Source organism: Myxine glutinosa, chromosome 9 (genome assembly GCF_964187855.1).
Source record: "Myxine glutinosa chromosome 9, kmMyxGlut1.1, whole genome shotgun sequence".
NCBI classification, from domain to species: Eukaryota; Metazoa; Chordata; class Myxini; order Myxiniformes; family Myxinidae; genus Myxine; species Myxine glutinosa.
In genome coordinates this window covers 106,343,443-106,366,926 of record NC_136269.1, presented here as the reverse complement: position 1 = coordinate 106,366,926, position 23,484 = coordinate 106,343,443, and the positions used below count along the sequence as shown (strand labels likewise).

Below are 23,484 nucleotides of genomic sequence, written 5' to 3'. Positions count from 1 at the left end.
GCTTTGGTACGAACTTCGCTGAGATTCTCCTGAAGCCCAAATCCTCCTTCATAATGGAATGAACGGTGTTGAATCTTGCGGATCGTTTCCACTTGGGAATCGCCAAGCTTTACACAAAATTTGATGCAGTAGCATTGTTCAAGTTTTTCCGTCATTTTGTCAAAAACGAAAATCCGACGGCGCTCACTTACATGTCCTCACTCATCGGCGGTCTGCCGTCGAATGACAGCTTCTGCAGGTGGGAAAAAATTCACGCGTGCGCATTAGGATCGCCTACATACGTGCACCAATCAACGCCTCCCTAGCTTCTTTTTTTTTACGCACGAAAAATAAAGGTCGGATACGTTTTGAACACAGTAGTATATCACAATCGCCATGCTCTACCTTTACGTTTTTCATTCAATGTGAAGCACAAACAAACCGATTGTTAAAATAATCATCAAATATCGAAAGCATCGGCGTTACGGCTCTTCCAACAATACGGTACGGTATGTATAGGCCTTAGGCGTTATGACTTATCTTCGGACAAATTAAGCCCAGGTTTCTTAATACAGTAGTGTATCATTTCAGTAGTATCGTTTTCGTAATAATAATAATTATATAGTAAGTATAACCATAACACTTTAATCCCAATGTCGTGAATGGAAAGTTCATGGATTTAAGCGGTGTATGGTTCATGATTAATGATGAGCGGTGTTCGGCACTAATATTAATAACCGAGGAAGTAGGGAATTGGCCTCAGTTTTTTTATGGTAATATCATTTTCGAAATAATGATAACGTAACGTAAATATTATAGTAAATCTAATCGTAACACTAATCCCTTCGTAGTGACTGCAAACTTACTGGAAGTTAAAATATATAAGTTTTGTGTCCGGTACGTCATTACGTCTATGATGTCATTACGACGGCTGAGTCCACCGACCAACATTTTAATTTACAAGTGGGCCTACACCCACTCACTCCGGAGAGGCAGGTTGGGTCATACCGCTTTGAGGTATATAGATTACAAGTCGATCTATGGTCGGGTCTCAAGAACATTGGGTGTGTGTTCATTTACCAAATTTCTTGTGGAGAGATCGCCAAGTGGTTTAAGCATTCGAGCAAGCACTCCATTCAAAACCGTTAAGGAACGGCTGGCATGGCTAGCTGCTTGGTAAATGAGCACACCTCCAACCCTTATGGGGTACATAGATTACAGTAGATCTTCGCTCAGTTCTGTAAGTCAAACGTACCTCACGGATGTTTGGATTCCTCCAAATTTATTTGTTTAATGTTATAAACAGCATTAGCGACTGTTTAAAAAACGAATCATGTGTGTTTGTGGTTTATACTATTTCACAAGCCCGGCTACAAGAAGTCTACAAGCTGTTAGACTTTTGGTCTTGTTTCAAGTATATTGGTTGGTCTTGTGCATTATTCTGTCTGTCTGTTTGTCTGTCTGTTGGGCTAGTGGCTAGGGTGCCAGCTTAGGATCCTGGGTTCGAATCCCGGTCGATTGCTGAATTAACGCCAGGGGGGTTGACTCAGCCTGTCATCCTTCCAAGGTCGGCTAATTGAGTACCAGTTCACTGGTAATTCCCTGCTTGTCGTAAAAAGGCAACAAAAAGGGTTGGCGTCAGGAAGGGCATCCGGCCGTAAAACATTGCTTCAAAAAGGGGACCAAAAAACAACAACAACCACGGTCCCCGAAAAAGGCCAACCCCCGCTCGCGGGGAAAAATGGCCTCTAAAGTTTTTTTTTTTCTTTTTTTCTCTGTTTGTCTGTCTGTATGTCAGTCGCCTACAGGTCACAATTTTCAACCGATCTTCACAAAACTTCACCAAATGGTAGAGTTGGTCATAAGCAAGAAGCCTATTGTTTTTGGGGTCAAAAGGTCAACATAGGCCAAAGGTCACGAACTTTGTCAAATTTCTAAAATCCTCAATTTTCATCTGATTGACTTGAAATTTGAAGAGGATTTGCATATCTGGTCACTGAATTCAACCACCAATTATATTTTAGGTCAACTTCGGCCAAAAGGTCAACATAGGCCGAATTTCTAAAATCCTCAATTTTCATCTGATTGACTTGAAATTTTAAGAGGATTTCCATATATGGTCACTGAATTTAACCACCAAGCATTTTTGAGGTCAACATAGGCCAAGTTTCTAAAATCCTCAATTTTCATCCAATTAACTTGAAATTTGAAGAGATTTGCATATCTTGTCACTGAATTCAACCCAAACTATTTTTTGAGGTCAACATAGGCCAAAAGGTCAACATAGGCCAGATTTATATAATCTTCAATTTTTATCTGATTGACTTGAAATTTTAAGAGGATTTCCATATATGGTCACTGAATTTAACCACCAAGCATTTTTGAGGTCAACATAGGCCAAGTTTCTAAAATCCTCAATTTTCATCCAATTAACTTGAAATTTGAAGAGATTTGCATATCTGGACACTGAATTAAACCACCAAGTATTTTTGAGGTCAACATCGGCCAACAACCTATTTTATGGATTTCGCAAGTATCGTGCTATGCACGACATATTTATGCTTGTTTATATATTTGTCTGTTTGTCCGCACAGAATATATATGATATTTCTCTGCAACCGTTGGTCAATTTTTAAAATGATAATTATGACGTCATAGGTCACGTGGTATGGCCACCATCTTGGAAAAACCGAAAAACTTTGCACCTCTATATCTCCAAAAGCACTGCATAGAAAAATTGAGACATGGCTCATTGTAAAGAACTCTCCATGGGGAATAACCTATGTTAATGATGATGTCATGGGTGCCTCCATTATGACGTCATAATTCAATAAGTACAAAACTTCATCCAATCAAGATGAAATTTCTTGAGCATCATCTAGGGATAAATTGGAGAGAAAAAAATTATGACGTCATCGGTCGCGTTGTTCGGTCGCCATATTTGTTTTAACATAACATAAAAGTCTTAAAAACCACCAAAACATGATATGGCGAGGGTCTGCAATCTCTGATTGCTCTTTCTTGTTTTTGTAATTAATCTACCATCCCACCTCCCCAAGGGGTTTTTCCAGCGAGTCAACGTATATAAATAGCTTATCATGGCGTTTTCGTGGGAGCAACGGCCTCTACCAGAAGTAATGAACAGTAATGAATATTATGAACCACAAACATGTATGATTAGCTTTTTAAACAGTCGCTAATGCTCTTTATAACACTAAATGAAGAAATTTGGAGGAATCCTGACATCTGTGAGGTAAGTTTTACTTACAGAACTGAGCGAAGATCTACTGTACTCTAGGTACCCCATAAGTGTTGGGTTAATAACATGACCCTTCCTGCCGCTACTGTGGCATTTTTCGTCGTGAACTTTTGAAACTCGCTCCTTCTGTCTAACATGAAACTGAAAGGGAGGAAGCCCAGGGTGTGCTCATTTACCAAGCAGCTAGCTAGTGCTTGCCAAGCCAGCCGTTCCTTAACGGTTTTGAATGGAATGCTTGCTCGAATGCTTAAACCACTTGGCGATCTGTCCACAAGAAACTTTGTAAATGAACACACCCAATGTTCTTGAGACCAGACCATAGATCGACTGTAATCTATGTACCCCAAAGAGGAATGACCCTTCCTGCCCCTCCCGTAGTTAGTGGGTGTACTAGTCTATATGATAATAGCGTAAGGACTCGACTTTGTTATCCCTTTTACGCCGTGCCCAGTGACCCGATGCCCACGGCACTAATGGATTTACGATATACGAACCGCGCTCTTTGTTTATCACGTACAGCCATACTCGAAAAATCTGAATTAGCCGACGTTGGGGCCCAAAAGCATCCGATTAACTGCCGATACGACGCCATCGTATTGGCGTCTGCTGGGCAAAGGCGAAGCAAGCCGTCCGCTGATTGGACAGTCGAGTGGTGTGAACATGGGTGGTGTGAACCAAATGGTCTTTTTATTCCCTTGAACATTTTAAATTAGGATATATAAGGAAACGTCTTTATCGTCATTTTAATAAAGTTAAATGGAGTGACGTTGCGATACTCGGGGTGCGTTGCATAAATCCTCGTAACTCAGAGAGGTGTAGCAGGTGGCGAGACGTAAGGAAGCTTAAAGATAACGAGCTGAAACAGACGAACGATATGTCAATCCCTTTCTACACCGAATGGCAATAAAAGTATGAGAGCGGGAAGGCATGGCCTGACCACTTCGAGCAGAGAGGACTGATTGGATTTAACTTAAAGAGAAAAAATTGGAGCTTAACGGAAGAAGAAGATCCCATGAGCGCTCCCCTATGCCATCCATAATGGTACACTCTATCCATACACCACATCCTCCCTTCCGTGGATGTTCCACCGGTTTCGGCTAGTTGATAACTAATCAACCAGTGATTATCACTTGCTTATTGTGATCAAGTTACATGTCATGTTTAACAATCACTCATCTACTTGAACACTTGCTGTTGCAGCCTGCAGCAAAATTGCCCCTGCCTTTGCCGGATTACATCCTCGGGGTGGCAGATTTGACCGGCGAGCTGATGCGCGTTTGCATCATGAGCATGGGCTGTGGTTCTGCTGACCCTGACACGCCCTTTCGCCTCTGCCAGTTTGTGCGCACTGTCTATGATGGATTCTGCATCCTGGGAAATTCTGGCCCACATGAGCTCTCGCGCAAGCTACCAGTGCTGCGACAGAGCCTATTTAAGATGGAAGACGCATGCTACGCTTTGCGTGTGCGAGGTTCCGAGTTTCCTCGCCATGTTCTTGCAGACATGGTATCGTTGCATGAAAGAGACAAGCACGATGAGCGTGACGCAGCATGATGCCACATGAAATACCGTCCTCATTGTTCCCTCTAATTTCATGCTTACCCATTTTTATCATCTGTCTCTGATTTATTCTCATTTGGCGATTGTTTTTGTACATGTGACATGTCAAACTCCATTAAGAACCTTGATGAGCATGTTGTCCACGTGGTCCACATGTGGTGGTACGCATTGACACCGTGCTATCAATAATCTATCTTGTGCCTTGTTTTTCCTCTCGCTGACCTTTATACTTCCCGATTATCCTTGGGAGTTGTCGTGTGAATAGGATCATATTTATGGAGGTAATTGGCTCTTTGCGGACTGCTTTGTGTTATTTACTATTGGTTATTGTACACGAAGCTATGTATTTTATAAGGGAAACTAGTCAATTGTAATTGTAAAATGTGTTGAAGTCTGTTATAGATGTATAGATCTGTTATATTCTTGTGAACGGAGAACTGAAGAGTTCAACAAGGCAGAATGCAGTGGGTTTGACGTCTAGTCAAGACTTAACACCACTCTATTGGCATTAACAATGATTAAATAAACTATTTGACTCATTTGGATTCTTCTTTAGGATTTACCGTTTGATTACCACTCGCACCACCTACAGCTCAATAAAGTCGTAGAAAAAGATTTCTGGACCACCGTTTTGATCCAATTGTTAAAAGAAACCTAAAACCTCAGACAAATGAGCCAATGCACATTAAGAGGTAGGGTTGGGACCTCCTTTTATACTTTTACCAAGAATAACTGCACTGTGGTCACAATCTGCGGCACAAAATATATATTTTTCACCTCCTCTGTCAACTCACCTCACTCGTCCTTCAAGTTGAAGATATTGTACAATTCATCTCCGAGGGTCTTCAAAGTTTGGTTCAATATCAATTATGAGACTGATGGACAGATGGCTCTGGTTTCACACAACTAGTACACCCACTCCGTCCAGGAGCGACAGAAAGGGTTATGTTATTATCTTCTCTGGGGTTTGTAGATTACAGTAGATCTAGGATTGGGCCTCAAATGTCAAGGGTGCGTTCAGTTACCAAGTTTCTTGTAGAACGCTCGCCATTTGATACCGTTAAGGAACGTCTGGCTTAGCAAGCGCTTGGCTAGCTGCTTAGTAATCCAGGACCAAAAGCCAGGGCCACTAGCTGCTTAGTAACTGAACACACCCCGGGTTTCTTTCCTTTCAGGTTAGTGTTATTTCAGTTGACGGAAAAAAAAAAACATTACCTCACAGCTCAGCTTACATTCTCTTACATTCTGTCTCATCGACCTTGTCCTGTGTCTGTTCTGTGTTCACATGTGATGAACAAGATTAGATAGATAAGATTCATTGTGATTCCGAACAGGGGATTTATTAGGTTCTTTCTCTGAAATAACGGTAGAGTGGGTCCTGGCATCCGTACATACGTCCGTTAACATTTGATTAAACCATCTTCTCACAAACGAAATGACCGATTAATGGGCCAAATTTGGTACAATGCATCAGGACAGCAAGGTCTCATGAGGTAATACATGTAATACATAATACATCCCATCTGGATGTGTCCCCTATATAAAGGGTCATGGTGGTTGAACGTGTCACGGCGGGTTGCTAGGTAATCACGAGAGCCAATTAGTTAACCACCATCATCAATTAGTCTAATTTCCATTTAACTGGAGGTCATGTGGTCTCCTAGCCGGGGGACGTGCCCTCGGTTATGCACTACGCTTTTCTTGATGACATCTTAATTAGGACGGCTGAGCTTACCACTCGTGCATACCGGAATGGAGAGCCAATCAATTGGGGAATTATATTCTCACAGACTAACCTATGTACGAACAGCGCTGGGCCAATTGTGAAAAGATAAACATGGACAGATTGGAAATGATGTTCAACAAGAGGGAATTTATTATGTACAAAAAAAAAAACCCAATGATAAATGTGAAATGGGGAAACATGCGGGCGGGGAACTGAAGGACTCTAATGTTCAACAAGACAATTGTAAATGCATCAACAATGTGGAATGCAAATCAAAATGTACAAAGACAATCACGGCAATGGAGGGTGCAAGGAATATGTACAGCAAAGAAAACGGACAAGATGCATAACTTAACCTGTGCCTTACCTACCGGCTATACACAAGACCTGGGTACCCAATCAGACATCTACGGATAAGAAAGAGAACCAGGATCACTGGCTTCCTGGCTCACCGAGCGGGGCAGTCATGCCTCTGCGACCCAAACGCTAAAGGGAGGGATCAAAGGGCAGGAATACTGTGGTGTCTAGGGTGCGTTATCGTAGAGGTGCGGGTGGTGCAATATAAATTGTGAAAAGGTGCGTATCTGTGGTGGCAACTCTGGAGGAGTATGGCCACGGCCCTGTTAATAATTAATTATTGATGCCTTTTATTTGTTATTCTTCCTGAGTTCAAGTAGAACGATTTTAGATGCAAAAGCCAAGAATAGAATGTCTGAGAGGGATAGCCTGGTGTTGGCTTAGTGGTTAGGATGCCGGCTTGGGTTCCTAGGATCCTGGGTTCGAATCCTGGTCCATTTCCCGAATTAACGCCAGGAGGTTGACTCAGCCTGTCATCCTTCCGAGGTTGGCAAATTGAGTACCAGTTCACTGGTAATTCCCTGTGTGTTGCAAGAAGCTAACTAACAGGGTTGGTGGCAGGAAGGGCATCCGGCCATAAAACATTGCTTCAAAATGGGGACCACGGTACCTGAAAAAGGCCAACCCCTGCTATAGTGGGGAAAAATGGCCTCTAAAGGTGCTTGTTTGTTGTTGTAGGAGTTCTAAGAGTGTATGCGCGTGGCTTGGTTTGGCCATAAAATGCGCACTGCACAGCGCCTGCTCCGTCCGCCCAACGCCCTGGCTCCCAGCTCTGACCCGCCAACGTGAGTGCCACCCCTCAAGCCCGGATCGCCAACCCTCAAAGCACCGAGCATAGGATGAGCACCAAAGCCAGGACCACCTCAGGCCAAGCCAATCCTACCTCAAACGTTTGGACGACTGGTAAAGCAAGCGGTTTCAAGCTACTTTACCACTGTTGCAACGAGAATCGTATTTAGTACTCATACATTTGGCCAGATGGCCTGGAGGTATGCCCACTCACCTCTATGCGGTGGAGCCTGGGTTCAAATCTGGGCCGAGCTACAAACTGTCACCCTGGTATTTTGCAGGCATGGTGAGACATCAATTTGTGTGCTCTACTTGTACCTTGGAAGGACGTTAACAGGGCATCCCATCTGCCATCAATAGTTGGATTTTAAAGATCCCATGATGTCGACCATAGTCGGTGAGCTGTCGCTGACACGATGGCCAAATTCAAAATTCCTGCTCTCACCAAAAGGGGGCACTGCATCAGCAGCACTCCCACTGAATAACGTTACCCACAGCCATATGCTGCATAGGAAGAAGAATAACCACTCAAATTTCTGCTTCCAATCCAGAGAGATATCCTGCCAACCAACAATATGGGACTTTTGGAATGATTAGTCCGCCCGACAATGCTTTGCACACATGCGCAAAACATCCTAACAGTGGCCATCTTAAAATGTATAATGCTTGCGAGAAAATGATTGTTAGGTAAAATGGCTCTAAAATAAGAGGTTCTAACGCTTCTAAAATAAGTTGAAAATGCTTGATAAAGTACTTGAGAAAGGGTTGGTTGTGCCTATGTACAACAAAAGATTTAGGTGTTAATGAACTTTCTCAGCTCGTCAACAAGGCTGACATCTTACAGCTGTCCATACTGCAGACTCAGGGCGATGTGGACCAGTGCAAGGCCCGAAGTAGTGTGGACGGGCGCGTGCTACCCAAACCCCTGAAAAATCACTGCCAGTGAGTGGAGTTTGAATCTTGTGGGGTGCTTCCTGTGAACATGGCAGGCTTGGTGATTTATTTAATAGACATCTGCAATTGGAAAGACGATGCCGTGCATCATTACTAACGAAGTGATGGTTACCAACTAATCGACAAAGAACATCTTCACAGTGTGAAAACAAACAAGGCTTGTGCCAGATATATTTAAGTGGGAGCGAGATGTACTGTACCAGGCAGACTTCCCTGAGGGAGACACTGTATCTGGTTTGGATGCTTCTTAACAGCAAGGGGGTCATATCTGGGGCTTGTAAATGTACGGGGTAAGATTAACGGACGTTTGAAAATGATGATTATTTACTATTAATCATGTTGGTTGGGAGGAGGGAGCTGTGAGGGCTGTTATAAATATATATCTTTATTGGTTCTGGGGCCACAAGAACTTATACTAGATTTTTGCATCTATTGCTAAAAGGAGAAGTGTGTGTGTGTATGTATGTATGTATGTATGTATGTATGTATGTATGTATGTATGTATGTATGTATATATATATATATATATATATATATATATATATATATATATATATATATATATATATATATATATGTATATATATATAAAGTTCAAAACACACCTGGTCACAAGTGTGCCGCACTGATCGGGTCCTCAGTCGAAGTCCTCAGCATCATCCCGTTTCGGCCCTTCAACCTCGATACGGTCAGCTAAGGTGGGCCAGCAGGGGCACATACACATCCACATGCAGCAACTGCACCTGGATGCGTACATACCCCCACCCCCAGCCAGTGCGAACAACAACAACACCTCCACATCCAGAATCCACAGCACCAAACAAACATGGTGGAACACTCAATATATATACACATATACATACACACACAGATGCATATATATATAAATATATATATTCTCCGTAGGTGATTCTGTCTGTCTGTCTGTCTGTCTGTCGGACGTCTGTCCGGGGGTGAGGCTTACTCCGTTGAGAGAGTAGCTCCACCCATTCTGGAAGAGGCTTCAAAAACAAAATAATATCCACCATTTTATTTACTCGCATATCTTTGAGGCCCGTTTTGTTAGGCCCGTGGTGTCTTGCTCTCTCTCACAGTTTTATTTCAACTCTAATTCGATATATCATTTCATTTTTAACAGTCGCTAACATAGTTTTAGACTAGGTTGAAAAAAACAGGAATAAAATCCGATGAAAGTTACCGTTTATAGAACGAAATGAATTTTCAAAGGCCCATACCATAGCCTTTATCTCGACTGTAATTCACGATCTGATTTCATTTTTATCGATGGTTTTAATCTCGGTTTCAGCTATAATTGAGAAAATTCACGCACACATGGGAAATTGCCGAGATATATTAATTACAGCAACAATTATAACATTTTGATTACAACAACCCACTCAGCAGGCAATGTCTGTTTCGTTCGGAGCGATTATACACCGCCCAAAGAAGATTTTTTTCTCGAAATAAAATCTTGAAATCTTTAATATATATTTTTTGGGGTTTTCGCACGAGTTTTCAAGGCTGAATCAATCTGTACACATTCAGGATTAATAAAGAAACTCCATTTCACGTTTTTTCATCGCGTTTTTTTTGTCAGATTCTTGGTGCGACTTGCTCTCGACGTCAGAATATGCTCCATATGCGTCGTGTGCATCCGAGCTGTCTTTAGCTCAAGGTTACGTAATGTGGGGGCATGTGGGTGGCCATTCCTGATTCTTCATGTCAGCGCTGTCTCAATGAGTTGCATGAGGGTTATTTGTAACTGCCATTTTCAAAATGAATAAAAGAATGAGGGAACAGAACGAGATACCAATGAACGTCGTGATCCTCTCCCACTCCCCCGTGTGTGTTACCTCCCCTCCCCCTCTGTATGTTACCCGCCCCACCCCCCCTCCCCCGTGGGTGATCCATCCCCCCCCCCCCCCCCCCCGCCAGTGGGTGGATCCACCCCCAGCCCCCCATGGGTGATGCGCCCCCACAACCCCCGTGGGTGATCCACTCCCCCCGTGGGTGATCCACTCCCTCGATGGGTGACCCACTCCCCAGTGCAGTGTGTGTGTGTGTGTATACAGTCACGTGAAAAAGTAAGTACACCCCATGTAAAGTTTTGACTTTTTCAACATATTTCAACATACAGCTATTTGATCTTCATTTCAACAATATTGATAGATAAAGGTGATATAATATAACAAATATCATGAAACATTTACATTTTGTAGTCCATTGTATAATTTAAATAAACATAAATGCAAATTTTGCATGTGGAAAAAGTAAGTACACCCCTACATTTATCACTATTTCAAATACCTAAAATTTGAATCAAGTGCACCAGCTCAGGTGCAAATGATTAGAACATCGTTAGAGAGGATCTTGGAGGAACCTGTCTTATTTAAACCTCAGACATTTAGTTTGGTTTGCTCTTTGTTGTTGAAGTGTGTGGCGTCACCATGCCTAGATCAAAAGAGCTCTCTGAAGCCTTCAGAAAGAAGGTTATAAATGCCTACGAGTCTGGGAAGGGATTTAAAAAGATCTCCAAACAATTTGAAATCAATCATTCGACTGTCCGGAAGATCATCTACAAGTGGAGAATATTCCAAACAACTGCCAACTTGTTCAGGCCAGGCCGCCCCAGCATGTTTAGCCCGAGAGCAGACCGCAAGATGCTGAAAGAAGTCTCTAAGAACCCCAGAATGTCATCACGGGACCCACAGGTAGCTCTTGCCACTGTTGATGTCAAAGTGCACAAGTCTACCATTAGAAAGAGGCTGCACAAATTTGATCTACATGGGAGGTGTGCCAGGAGCAAACCTTTGTTGTCCAGAAAGAACATCAGGGCAAGACTAAAGTTTGCCAATGAACACCGAGGCAAAGACCAGCACTTCTGGAACAATGTGCTCTGGATAGATGAGTCAAAGGTAGAGCTATTTGGCCACAGTACCAGAAGACATGTTTGGCGAAAACCAAAGACAGCATTTGACCACAAGAACCTGATACCAACTGTAAAGCATGGTGGTGGAAATATTATGGTTTGGGGCAGCTTTGCTGCATCAGGGCCTGGGCAGCTCAACATCATAGAATCCACGATGAATTCTTCATTGCATCAGAGGGTGCTTGAGGATAATGTGAGGCCATCTGTCGGAGTGTTGAAGCTCAACCGAAGGTGGACCTTGCAACATGAAAATGACCCTAAACATACCAGTAAATCCACCAAGGAATGGCTGAAAAGAAAGAAATGGAGGGTTCTGGAATGGCCAAGTCAAAGCCCGGATCTAAATCCCATGAGATGTTGTGGAGGGATTTGAAACGAGCTGTGCATGCAAGAAACCCCTCAAACATCGCACAGCTGAAAGAATTCTGCAAGGAGGAGTGGGCAAAAATTTCTCCCAGTCGATGTCAGAGACTGGTAGACAGTTATAAGAAACGCCTACTTGAGGTTGTTTCTGCCAAAGGGGGCAATACCACCTATTAGAGCCAAAGGTGTACTTACTTTTTCACGTGACTGTAGAGGAATGGTTAAATAACACACATCATTGTAATTGTGAACATTCCGCATTCAAAGATCCACATCAGAAACACGTCATCACAGGTGATCTCAGAATAGTGAAAGATAAAAGATTACGTGCATTACTTACAAAAGGACCAAATTATAGAGAAAATAAAAGAATAAACTGGAATAAAGCAATGGAACTTACAATGATGGGACTGGGCGAATGGATGAAAGAACAAATTGATAAACATAAAGTACCAAACACACAAATGGCTTTATGGTTGGAGGAGGTAGAGAAACATGTGAAAAGGAGAGTTGTTGATTTGAAAAGAAAAGTTCGAATCAATAATCCAAAGGCAATTTTAAACAATCCAGAGACACGTGATCGCTTAAGGCAGCTGCAAACACAATATGTTATTGTTCCAATTGACAAAGCAAATAATAATATTACATTTGTATGTAAAACATTCTATATTCAAACACTTTTGGAAGAATTGGGCCTAGACACGGGAATTTCAAAGACCTACAAAATAAGTAACAACAAGTCAGGAGACGACGATGGTTCACGAGCGAGCGGTATTCAATGACAAAGGACGGATTATAACCAAAACAGGCCCGGACAGGCCAGGGCCGGAAATGTCAAAACGAAGGTAACTGACCTTGAAATGAGATAGAAAATAATGTATAATCAGTTATGAGGTTAGTTAGCTACACAATACCGAAAATTCGGTTAAAAATGAAATGAAAAAAAAAAAAAAAATGAGGAAAAAAAATGAAAAATCGAGCTCCGTGGGGCTAGACACATGACATTGGCCGAACCAAATACCGAAACCCCTGTCAGATTTCACCAAACCCCTCAGAGAAGATGTAGCTTGAAATCGATTACCCCCTAAAAAGACATCTTTTTCTGGCGTGGCTCCGCCCACAATGGGCGCAATACGCCCACTCCAGGCAGGACACAACTAGATCATGATATCAACGTCCCACCCAAGTTTCATCAAGATCGGATGATATCATCGGTTAGTTATGCTGCAGACAGACACACACACACACACACACACAGAGAGACAGACAGACAGACACACACCCATGACGAATATAGTGGTCACTTGATAACTCGTGAACCAATAACAAAACAGACTTGATACAACACCATACAAATCACTCAACGGTGAGAAGACTGCTAGTTCCGGATAAACACCATAAATTACCATTCATTTACTGGATCCCAAAAATGCACAAACACCCTTGTAAGATGAGGTTCATCGTCGCAAGTAGAGAATGTAGTTTGAAACCTTTGTCGGGCAGTATAGCAGCGGCAATGAAACTAATCTATAAATGCTTTAAAAACTACCATGAAAAAGTGAAGTTTTATTCTGGTATTAAGAAATTCTGGATCATTGACAATTCCAAACCGGTAATCGACAGTGTCCACAACATTAATAACAAGGGTAAGGCAAAATGTCTTTCAACCTTTGATTTTTCCACATTGTACACAAACATTCCACATGACAAGCTGGTAACCGCATTGGACAGAGCAGTAGATAAAGCATTTGCAGGAGGTAATAGAGTATACATTAATGTACATCAAAATAGAGCACACTGGTCTGTAAAGGATAAAAATCAATATTCATGCAGTTTTTCAAAAAGTAAACTCAAAGAAAGTATTCGATTTCTACTAAACAACAGTTTCTTTGCACTTGGCAACAAGATACTCTAGCAGACAATGGGCATACCCATGGGTTCAGATCTCAAGATACTCGAGCAGACAATGAGCATACCCATGGGTTCAGATCCCAAGATACTCCAGCAGACAATGGGCATACCCATGGGTTCAGATCCCAAGATACTCCAGCAGACAGTGGGCATACCCATGGGTTCAGATCCCAAGATACTCCAGCAAACAATGGGCATACCCATGGGTTCAGATCCCTAGATACTCCAGCAGACAGTGGGCATACCTATGGGTTCAGATCCCAAGATACTCCAGCAGACAATGGGCATACCCATGGGTTCAGATCCCAAGATACTCCAGCAGACAGTGGGCATACCCATGGGTTCAGATCCCAAGATACTCCAGCAGACAGTGGGCATACCTATGGGTTCAGATCCCAAGATACTCTAGCAGACAATGGGCATACCCATGGGTTCAGATCCCAAGATACTCCAGCAAACAATGGGCATACCCATGGGTTCAGATCCCAAGATACTCCAGCAGACAGTGGGCATACCTATGGGTTCAGGTCCCAAGATACTCCAGCAGACAGTGGGCATACCCATGGCTTCAGATCCCAAGATACTCCAGCAGACAATGGGCATACCCATGGATTCAGATCCCAAGATACTCCAGCAGACAGTGGGCATACCCATGGATTCAGATCCCAAGCTACTCCAGCAGACAGTGGGCATACCCATGGATTCAGATCCCAAGATACTCCAGCAGACAGTGGGCATACCCATGGGTTCAGATCCCAAGATACTCCAGCAGACAATGGGCATACCCATGGATTCAGATCCCAAGCTACTCCAGCAGACAGTGGGCATACCCATGGATTCAGATCCCAAGATACTCCAGCAGACAATGGGCATACCCATGGATTCAGATCCCAAGATACTCCAGCAGACAGTGGGCATACCCATGGATTCAGATCCCAAGATACTCCAGCAGACAATGGGCATACCCATGGATTCAGATCCCAAGATACTCCAGCAGACAGTGGGCATACCCATGGGTTCAGATCCCAAGGTACACCAGCAGACAATGGGCATACCCATGGGTTCAGATCCCAAGATACTCCAGCAGACAATGGGCATACCCATGGATTCAGATCCCAAGCTACTCCAGCAGACAGTGGGCATACCCATGGGTTCAGATCCCAAGATACTCCAGCAGACAATGGGCATACCCATGGATTCAGATCCCAAGATACTCCAGCAGACAGTGGGCATACCCATGGGTTCAGATCCCAAGGTACTCCAGCAGACAATGGGCATACCCATGGGTTCAGATCCCAATATACTCCAGCAGACAGTGGGCATACCCATGGGTTCAGATCCGGCCCCTTTCTTTGCCAACTTGTTTCTGCACATGTACGAGTTTGATTGGGTCCAGAACATGTGCAGGAATAAATTAACAACTGCACGAAGATGCGGAAACATCTTCAGGTTCATTGATTATTTGTTGGCAATTAACAATGGATTTATATTTGAGCAGCTTCATGATGATATATATCCAAAAGAACTTGAATTTAAAAAGGAAAACCAAACTTCCACTTCAGTTTCCTTTTTAGAATTACAAATTGACATCCATAATAATAAATTTCACACCAAATTATTTGATAAACGAGATGCATTTCCATTCCACATTGTACGAATGCCTTTCTTAGACAGCAACATTCCCAAAAAGCTATTTTATGGTACAGTTGCAGGTGAAATAATTAGGACTGTGAGAGCAACCACACACAGCTCTGAACGTGTCAATAGATTACAACAACTAGTCAGACGTATGTTAGCGCAGGGAGCTGCAGTTGGTAGATTCAAACAAGTTTTCTTTAAAATCACAAAACGACACCAAATCGAATTAGTAAAATACAATACGAATAGTAAAAATATTATTCATGAGATATTTATGTAAATACAGTACAATATAATAATTAAATATTCTGCAAATCAATGTTGCTACAAATCAATCAGTGGTTGCTAGGATATGGCAGCATGCCAAAAACCGTTATAGGTGACAGTTTGAACATTCGAAATACAGTTTGATCAAGAGGTAGGTGGTGTGGTCGTGCTGGTTGGTAGATTGGTGTATTTAAGGTAAGATGTGCATGATATAATATTGTAATGTTATCGAGTGTGTAAGGAAAGTTATAAATATATGATAATACATTAAATCCTATTGCGAGTAAAGTTGGAATAAGTGATGTTGCATTGATGAGTTGACTGATTGCCAAGACGCAACTGAGGTTGTGGATCTACTGATGTACCATCTATTGATGTGGATCCATGATCGAGGTTGTGGATCTACTGATTGACCATCTATTGATGTGGACCCACGATCGAGGTTGTGGATCCGCCATTTGGAGAGGTCCTCGGCTGAAAGGATCGAAACCTCGAGGAAGAACGGTGCCCAGATGATGATCCGTGCAGTCGGGAAACTAGTCAATTGCTTACAGGTTAACGTTCTTGCTTTAGGTAGAGGAACTATGTTTTGAGGTTTCCAATTTAAATAAAGATGAATATGGGATGTTGTGAAATTAACATCATTTAGAGAAATCCTTTAAATTAGTTATATTTAAGTTTAGGAGCTACCAATACTGTACAATTAATTAAATGCATATGTTGAATAAGAATTGAAAAAGAGAAATAAGAATTGAAAATCATAAGAGATAGAATTGTGAGAAACAAAAATAGAAAAACAAGATGTGTGTGTGTGTGTGTGTGTGTGTGTGTGTGTGTGTGTGTGTGTGTGTGTGTGTGTGTGTGTGTGTGTGTGTGTGTGTGTGTGTGTGTGTGTGTGTGTGTGTCTGTGAATAAAAGAGAGAGATAGAATTGTGAGGAACAGAAATGAAAAAACAAGATGTGTGTGTGTGTGTGTGTGACCCACTATGTGTGTGTGTGTGACCCACTCTCCCCCGTGTGTGACCCACTCTCCCCCGTGTGCGTGATGTGGAAGGGAGAGGATTTGAGCTCTTAAAGTTACATTTTACATGAGATGTAATAACACATTTCAAACTGTATTTCCCATGTGCACGCACATGCATTCGCATGTTATCAGAAGTAAATATATTGTGTAGATTACATTATTTGTGGGTCTGATAAATTGGCAGTAACCATTTTGTGAAACTGAATGTGCAGGTGCAGCATCTAACCCAATATGTCGAAATGTCACACATGTCCATGCCTGTGGGATTCCCATGGGTGACCCCACTCGTACTTGTACAATATGTATTTTCTTGAACATTCATGGTAGGGGAGGAGGGGAGGCAGGTAGGGAACGAGAGGTGAGGGGAGAAGGGAGAATGGAGGGGAAAGGAGTAGGGGAGAGACGGGGGTGGGGGAGAGAAGAGAGAAGAGAGGGGTGGGGGAGGGAGAGCAGGTGTTAAGGGGGGGGGAAAGAGGTGGGGTAGAGAGAGGAGTGGTGGAGAGAGAAGGGTTGGGGATATAAAACTACTCGTCATTTTCAAACAGCATGTACCATTTTAAAAGAGATTATAACATGGGCTTCCCTTGGGGGATGCGACTCGACCTACAGCTCCCACCCCTTCCCCTCCCTCATCCCATCCACTCCCCTGCCTTCTCCCGGACTCCCAACCCAACTCTTCCCATGCATACAAACAAACATCGAGAATATCACTCAAACTAGAGCAACAAGGTCATGACAAATATTTAAGCAAAATGGGAAATAAAACAAATAGAAAGGTAAGAGAATGGTGAATCTACGGTGTACCATTACCAAGCAGGTTGTAGAGCGCTCGCCAAGCGGCTTAAGCACTCGAGCAAGCACCTCCAACAAATCTGTTGAAATGCCCGGAGTATCCAGCAATGTCTAAATTAGACAAATGACCACTTTTTTTAGCAGTCGAAACTGCCACTAAGGTCAATAACGCAGTAAAAAATGTGAAATTCAGTTCAGGTGAAGAGGTTATCGAGCTTATCGCATGGTAGAAGTAAAACGTGTACAGAAATTAAATAAAGGCACAATCACTAGCGTTTATAAGCATTGCGATGTATACAGGAATACACGATTCATAGGTATGCAGATCAGCGATATTACCATTCATAGATATGAAGCTTTATTGTACAGAAACCGACCTGTTCTGAGGCAAGGCGTACTTGAGTTGAGCAGACAAAATGGCAGCATTAAGACCCCAAGCAGAGCAGGCTGACCAAAGATACGCCTGTTTCTAATTTTAGCGTAAATAATTTCAAAAAGGGTGTTCAAACACACCGAAACACCCAGTTCTCATTAATGCAATCCCTTGGAGTTTGAGAAGTATGCATGCAAAGTTTGGGTCCGCTCGGTTTTATGGTGTTGGAGTTATGGAGGAGACACACGCACACACCCTTTTATTATCACTGTATATATTAACAGCCTTTATAAATGTGCGTAAAACAAACTGCTTCAGAGAGTTCATAGAACACGATACACCACACAGTGTTAAGTATATACTTCGATTTTAATACAATAATGATTTTAATAGGTTTTGTACCACACAAGGTTTTATTGCTTTTGTACCTCGTGACCATTAATCTCGTTGCTGAGTTAAGTTGAGAGTGTTTAGATTTGCTTTCCTCTGGGACACGCCGGACATCTACACGTTTCATGATAATTTGTGGAACTAATTTTGTGGTCATTTCACATCTTTCTCATATTTGTCCTTACCTCCTCTAGTCCCCTGTGCTCATTGGTCTTGCTTTTTGCTTTCGTTCCTCCATACGTGCACCTCGGTGTGTGCTCAGTGGCCCCTATGAGGGTACTGTGACTGTGTCATGTGCTCCTCGCTCTTGCTTTCTGCATTCCCCGCACTATTTTTTGTACTTGTACTCTCTACACGCGTCCTTCTCCACCTGGTTCAAGGGTGTGTTCTGGTGCTTGATAAAGTATATAAAGAGTGCCATGTCCTGTGCCGTGTCCCGTGCCGTGCGTCTTCATCACTCCTATTGCTGACCTGCGGCCTGCAGAAATTCGGAAGAGCGATCGCGTAGTGTGTGAGACACAAGATGTCATCAAGGGATTCATTTATCAATTCTCTGCATGTGTGTTTATACATCTGAAAATCAACAAATTTCTCAATTTAATGAATATTCATGATTATGCAAATGAGCTAATTGACAAAACAACAATAGGTGTTAAAGGGGAAATGCATGTAGTCTCGATTTGGTCCCAGATTTCTAATTGTATCTTAAAAACTGAGACCGATTTAATGATCGAGCTGCTGTGGTTCAATTTCCGATAAGTTGCCAAGGAAACAGCTCAATTTGATAAAATGCAAATGAGTTATTTTTCTGGGAACATTTGTTTTTTTTCATTCAGTTCATCCAAGTGAATAATTTAGTGTCCATGAGAAATTGTACTGGGGAGAGGTTGGTCTTCAATGCCCCCCCCCCCCCCCTGGCCTATTTGGCCTTTCAATCCTAGTTCACCCAAACAGATAATCTTGGGTATGTTCAGCTACCAAGCAGCTAGCAAGTGCTTACCAAGCCAACCGTTCCTTATCAATGGTTTCAAATGGAGTGCTTGCTTGAGTGCTTAAGCCACTTGGCGATCGTTTCGCAAGAAACTTGCTGGAGGGCAGGGGATGGGGGTGGGGGTTGTGCCCTTGGCCTGACCTTGAGTACCCCCAGCACATCAGCAAAATTTGGTGTGGATTGGCCCACCCGTTTTCACCCCTCAGCCCAAATTGGGCTACGGGGTATTGTCGTCATGGGCGTTGCCCGGGCGTCCGTCAACTTTTGGTTTCCATCAATTTCAAGGAGAACAGCTTGTCTGATTAAGTCCATTTTTGCAGTGTGTGCTGGGGTTGAGTAGAGGAAGGTTCCTTTCGAAAATGGGCGCGCTGCGATTTTCAATATGGCCGCCACGGCAGCCATCCGGGCGTCCATCAACTTTTGGTTTCCGTCAATTTCGAGCAGAACGGCTTGTCCGATTAAATCCATTTTTGCAGTGTGTGTTGGGGTTGGGTAGAGGAAGGTTCCTTTCGAAAATGGGCTAGCTGCGATTTTCAATATGGCCGCCACGGCAGCCATCTTGAAATTGGTTTCCGTCAATTTCGAGCAGAACGGCTTGTCCGATTAAATCCATGTTTGCTGTGTGTGTTGGGGTTGAGTAGAGGAAGGTGCCTTTCGAAAATGGGCGCGCTGCGATTTTCAATATGGCCGCCACGGCAGCCATCTTGAAATTGGTTTCCGTCAATTTCGAGCAGAATGGCTTGTCCGATTAAATCCATGTTTGCAGTGTGTGTTGGGGTTGGGTAGCGGAAGGTTCCTTTCGAAAATGGGCGCGCTGCGATTTTCAATATGGCCGCCACGGCAGCCATCTTGAAATTGGTTTCCGTCAATTTCGAGCAGAACGGCTTGTCCGATTAAATCCATGTTTGCTGTGTGTGTTGGGGTTGGGTAGCGGAAGGTTCCTTTCGAAAATGGGCGCGCTGCGATTTTCAATATGGCCGCCACGGCAGCCATCTTGAAATTGGTTTCCCCCATGCATGGGCTGAGGGGTTACGCCCGCTTTGCGGTGCCATTTTTTTTCTATGATTTCAGATTTACACAAACACACAGATAGAGAATTTCGTTGTGGAGTGGGGGATTTGTAGGAGATTTGTAGGGAATTGTGGGGGGGAGGGGGTGGGGGGGGGGCAATTAAAACCTTGACCAGACTCTGAAGTACCTACATCCACAATTTAGGGTCAATACGTGCTACGGTTCAGCCGTGAAAGATTAACAGACAAATGCACAAACAGGAAGACACGAAATCCCGAAAACTAATTTAACCTTAAAAATAATTTGTGGTTGCATTAAATGATCAAATATGGAAATCCTGTTCAAATTGCAAATCAATCGGATGAAAATTGAGGATTTTAGAAATTCGACAAAGTTGGTGACCTTTGGCCTATGTTGACCTTTTGACTTCAAAATCAATAGGGCTCTTGCTTAAGGCCATCTCTGCCATTTGGTGAAGTTTCGTGGAGATCGGTTGAAAATTATGACCTGTCGGCTGCAGGAGATTGACGTACAGACAGACGGAATAACACACGTGACCAACCAATATACAGTACTCGCTTACTTGGACTTGAAAAATCTTCGATGTTTGCAAATATCAAACACACAAACACTTAGCATTATTTATAAGATAGGCCAAACTGTTCCGTATCAGTTACAGGTTAAGCTAATACCTTCAGGTTGCACACTAAACTGGTATATACTGTGTTGTTAAAGGGGAAAACTGTGTATATGAAAACTGTGTCGTTAAACTGTGTATTTGAATCAATACTCATGGAACACGTGACCATATCTATCCCTTGAATCCTCCCTTAGCAATCAAAATGGCGTCCATAGTAACCGAGTCTATAAACTCCACTTTGAACAGGAAAAACAGATTTTTATTTCAGGATGTCTCGCTGTTCCCTCTGTGAACCTTGGCTGCTGCTATTTGAAGGATTCCATGGTTGCCAGGTAACTCTAATTGCTCATTTTAATTTTCCATGGCGCGAAGTTGACTCCACGGGGCCGCTCAGGGGCGCCGCCAGCAGTGGAAGTGGTCACCGAGCTGGGTGTGAAGATTGGTGACGTGGTGTTGGTTGTAGGCGGTTCAACCCAGTGGAGATCACACTCTGGTGCGGGGATTAATGAGCGATATTCCCATCCAGGTGCGTGAAGAACCCGACTTTGGGAGGAAAGGAAGGGAGACGTTTGGTGCTGTTCAGGTGCTGAAGCGCGCCCACCAGAGCTTTGTGCTGTGCCGAGCCGTGTCCCGTGCCGTGTGCTGTGCCGAGCCGTGTCCCGTGCCGAGCCGTGTCCCGTGTTGTGTTCTGTGCTGTGCCGAGCCGAGCCGTGTGCCATGTCCCGTGCCGAGGTGTGTGCTGTGCCGTGCCATGTGCCGTGCCGTGTGTTGCACCCTGATCTATGCCGTGCCGTGTGTTGCGCCGTGATATATGCCGTGCCCTGTGTTGCGCCATGATATACGCCGTGCCCTGTGCTGTGTCGTGTGTTGTGCCGTGATATATACTGTGCCCTGTGCTGGTGTGTTGCACCCTGATCTATGTCGTGCCGTGTGTTGCGCCCTGATCTATGCCGTGCCCTGTGCTGTGCCGTGATATATGCCGTGCACTGTGCCGTGCTGTGATATATGTCGTGCGCTGTGCCGTGCATTGCACCGTGATATATGCCGTGCCCTGTGTTGCACCGTGATATATGCCGTGCCCTGAGCTGTGCCGTGTGTTGCGCCCTGATCTATGCCGTGCACTGTGCCGTGCCATGTGTTGCGCCGTGATGTATGCCGTGCCCTGATCTATGCCGTGCCCTGTGCTGCGCCCTGATCTATGCCGTGCCCTGTGCTGTGCCGTGTGTTGCGCCGTGATATATGCCGTGCCCTGTGCCGTGTGTTGCGCCCTGATCTGTGCCGTGCCGTGTGTTGCGCCCTGATCTATACCGTGCCCTGTGCTGTGTGTTGCGCCGTGCCGCGCGTCTTCATCGCTCCTATTGCTGACCTGCAGAAATTCGGAAGAGCGATCGCGCCGTGTGAGACACAAGATGTCATTAATGAATCCACCATTGGTGAGAAGGCTCCTCCATGTTGTATTTCGTCTGGTGCTTCGTGCACCTCGTGACCCCGAGAGTGATATTCTGATTGAGGAGGCCTGAGGCAAGGAAACATTTTATCAAGGAAAGGTTGGCAGTGCGAACATAAACACTTATTTCAAAGGTTGTAAAACTCTGGTCTTCATTGAGGATGGAAATGCACGGTTTTCCGACATGAAAGACTTTCCAAACAATTTCCGACAAATTGCGAGAAACTCTTCAACACGATGCGTCACTCGCTATGCTGACGTCATTTTCAGCACAGATATGTCCAAGGAGGATTCGGTGAAAGCAATCGAAAGGAAGCGCAGAGGATGCACAGACAAGTTACTGGCAAAGGGCGAAACCACCAAAAAAACAGGTGACCGGAAGTCGTTCTTGACGAATGACGACAACAAAAACATCTTGTGCAAGTCACGTGTGAAGCTTGGGGAGGGAGGAGGTGAACAAACAATGGGGGTGGGGAGGAATAGGGGGCAGAAAAGGATGTCTGGGGGGGCAGAAGAGGGTGTCTGGGGAGCAGAAGAGGATGTCTGGGGAGCAGAAGAGGATGTCTGGGAAGCAGAAGAGGATGTCTGGGGAGCAGAAGAGGATGTCTGGGGGGCAGAAGAGGATGTCTGGAAAGCAGAAGAGGATGTCTGGGGAGCAGAAGAGGATGTCTGGGGGGGGCAGAAGAGGATGTCTTGGAAGCAGAAGAGTGTCTGGGGAGCAGAAGAGGATGTCTGGGGGGGGGGGGGGGCAGAAGAGGATATCTGGGGAGCAGAAGAGGATGTCTGGGGGGCAGAAGAGGATGTCTGGGGGGCAGAAGAGGATATCTGGGGAGCAGAAGAGGATGTCTGGGGGGCAGAAGAGGATGTCTGGGGGGCAGAAGAGGATGTCTGGAAAGCAGAAGAGGATGTCTGGGGAGCAGAAGAGGATGTCTGGGGGGGCAGAAGAGGATGTCTGGGAAGCAGAAGAGTGTCTGGGGAGCAGAAGAGGATGTCTGGGGGGGGGGCAGAAGAGGATATCTGGGGAGCAGAAGAGGATGTCTGGGGGGCAGAAGAGGATGTCTGGGGGGCAGAAGAGGATGTCTGG

At 44.1% G+C, this 23,484-nt stretch overlaps 2 protein-coding genes across 2 annotated transcripts in view; one reads left to right on the top strand and one right to left on the bottom strand.

Annotated features, from left to right (window-relative positions):
* Positions 1 to 5,343, top strand: part of TSNAX (translin associated factor X) — a gene marked incomplete at its 5' end in the record, with an annotated part of 33,041 nt that extends 27,698 nt beyond the window's left edge. The window contains 1 exon segment of the mRNA XM_068098096.2: positions 4,439 to 5,343. Coding sequence (XP_067954197.1) covers positions 4,439 to 4,792 — 354 coding nt within the window.
* LOC144893653 (uncharacterized) overlaps positions 1 to 23,484 on the bottom strand; it is a 1,023,192-nt gene that overhangs the window by 892,256 nt on the left and 107,452 nt on the right. The window lies entirely within an intron of this gene.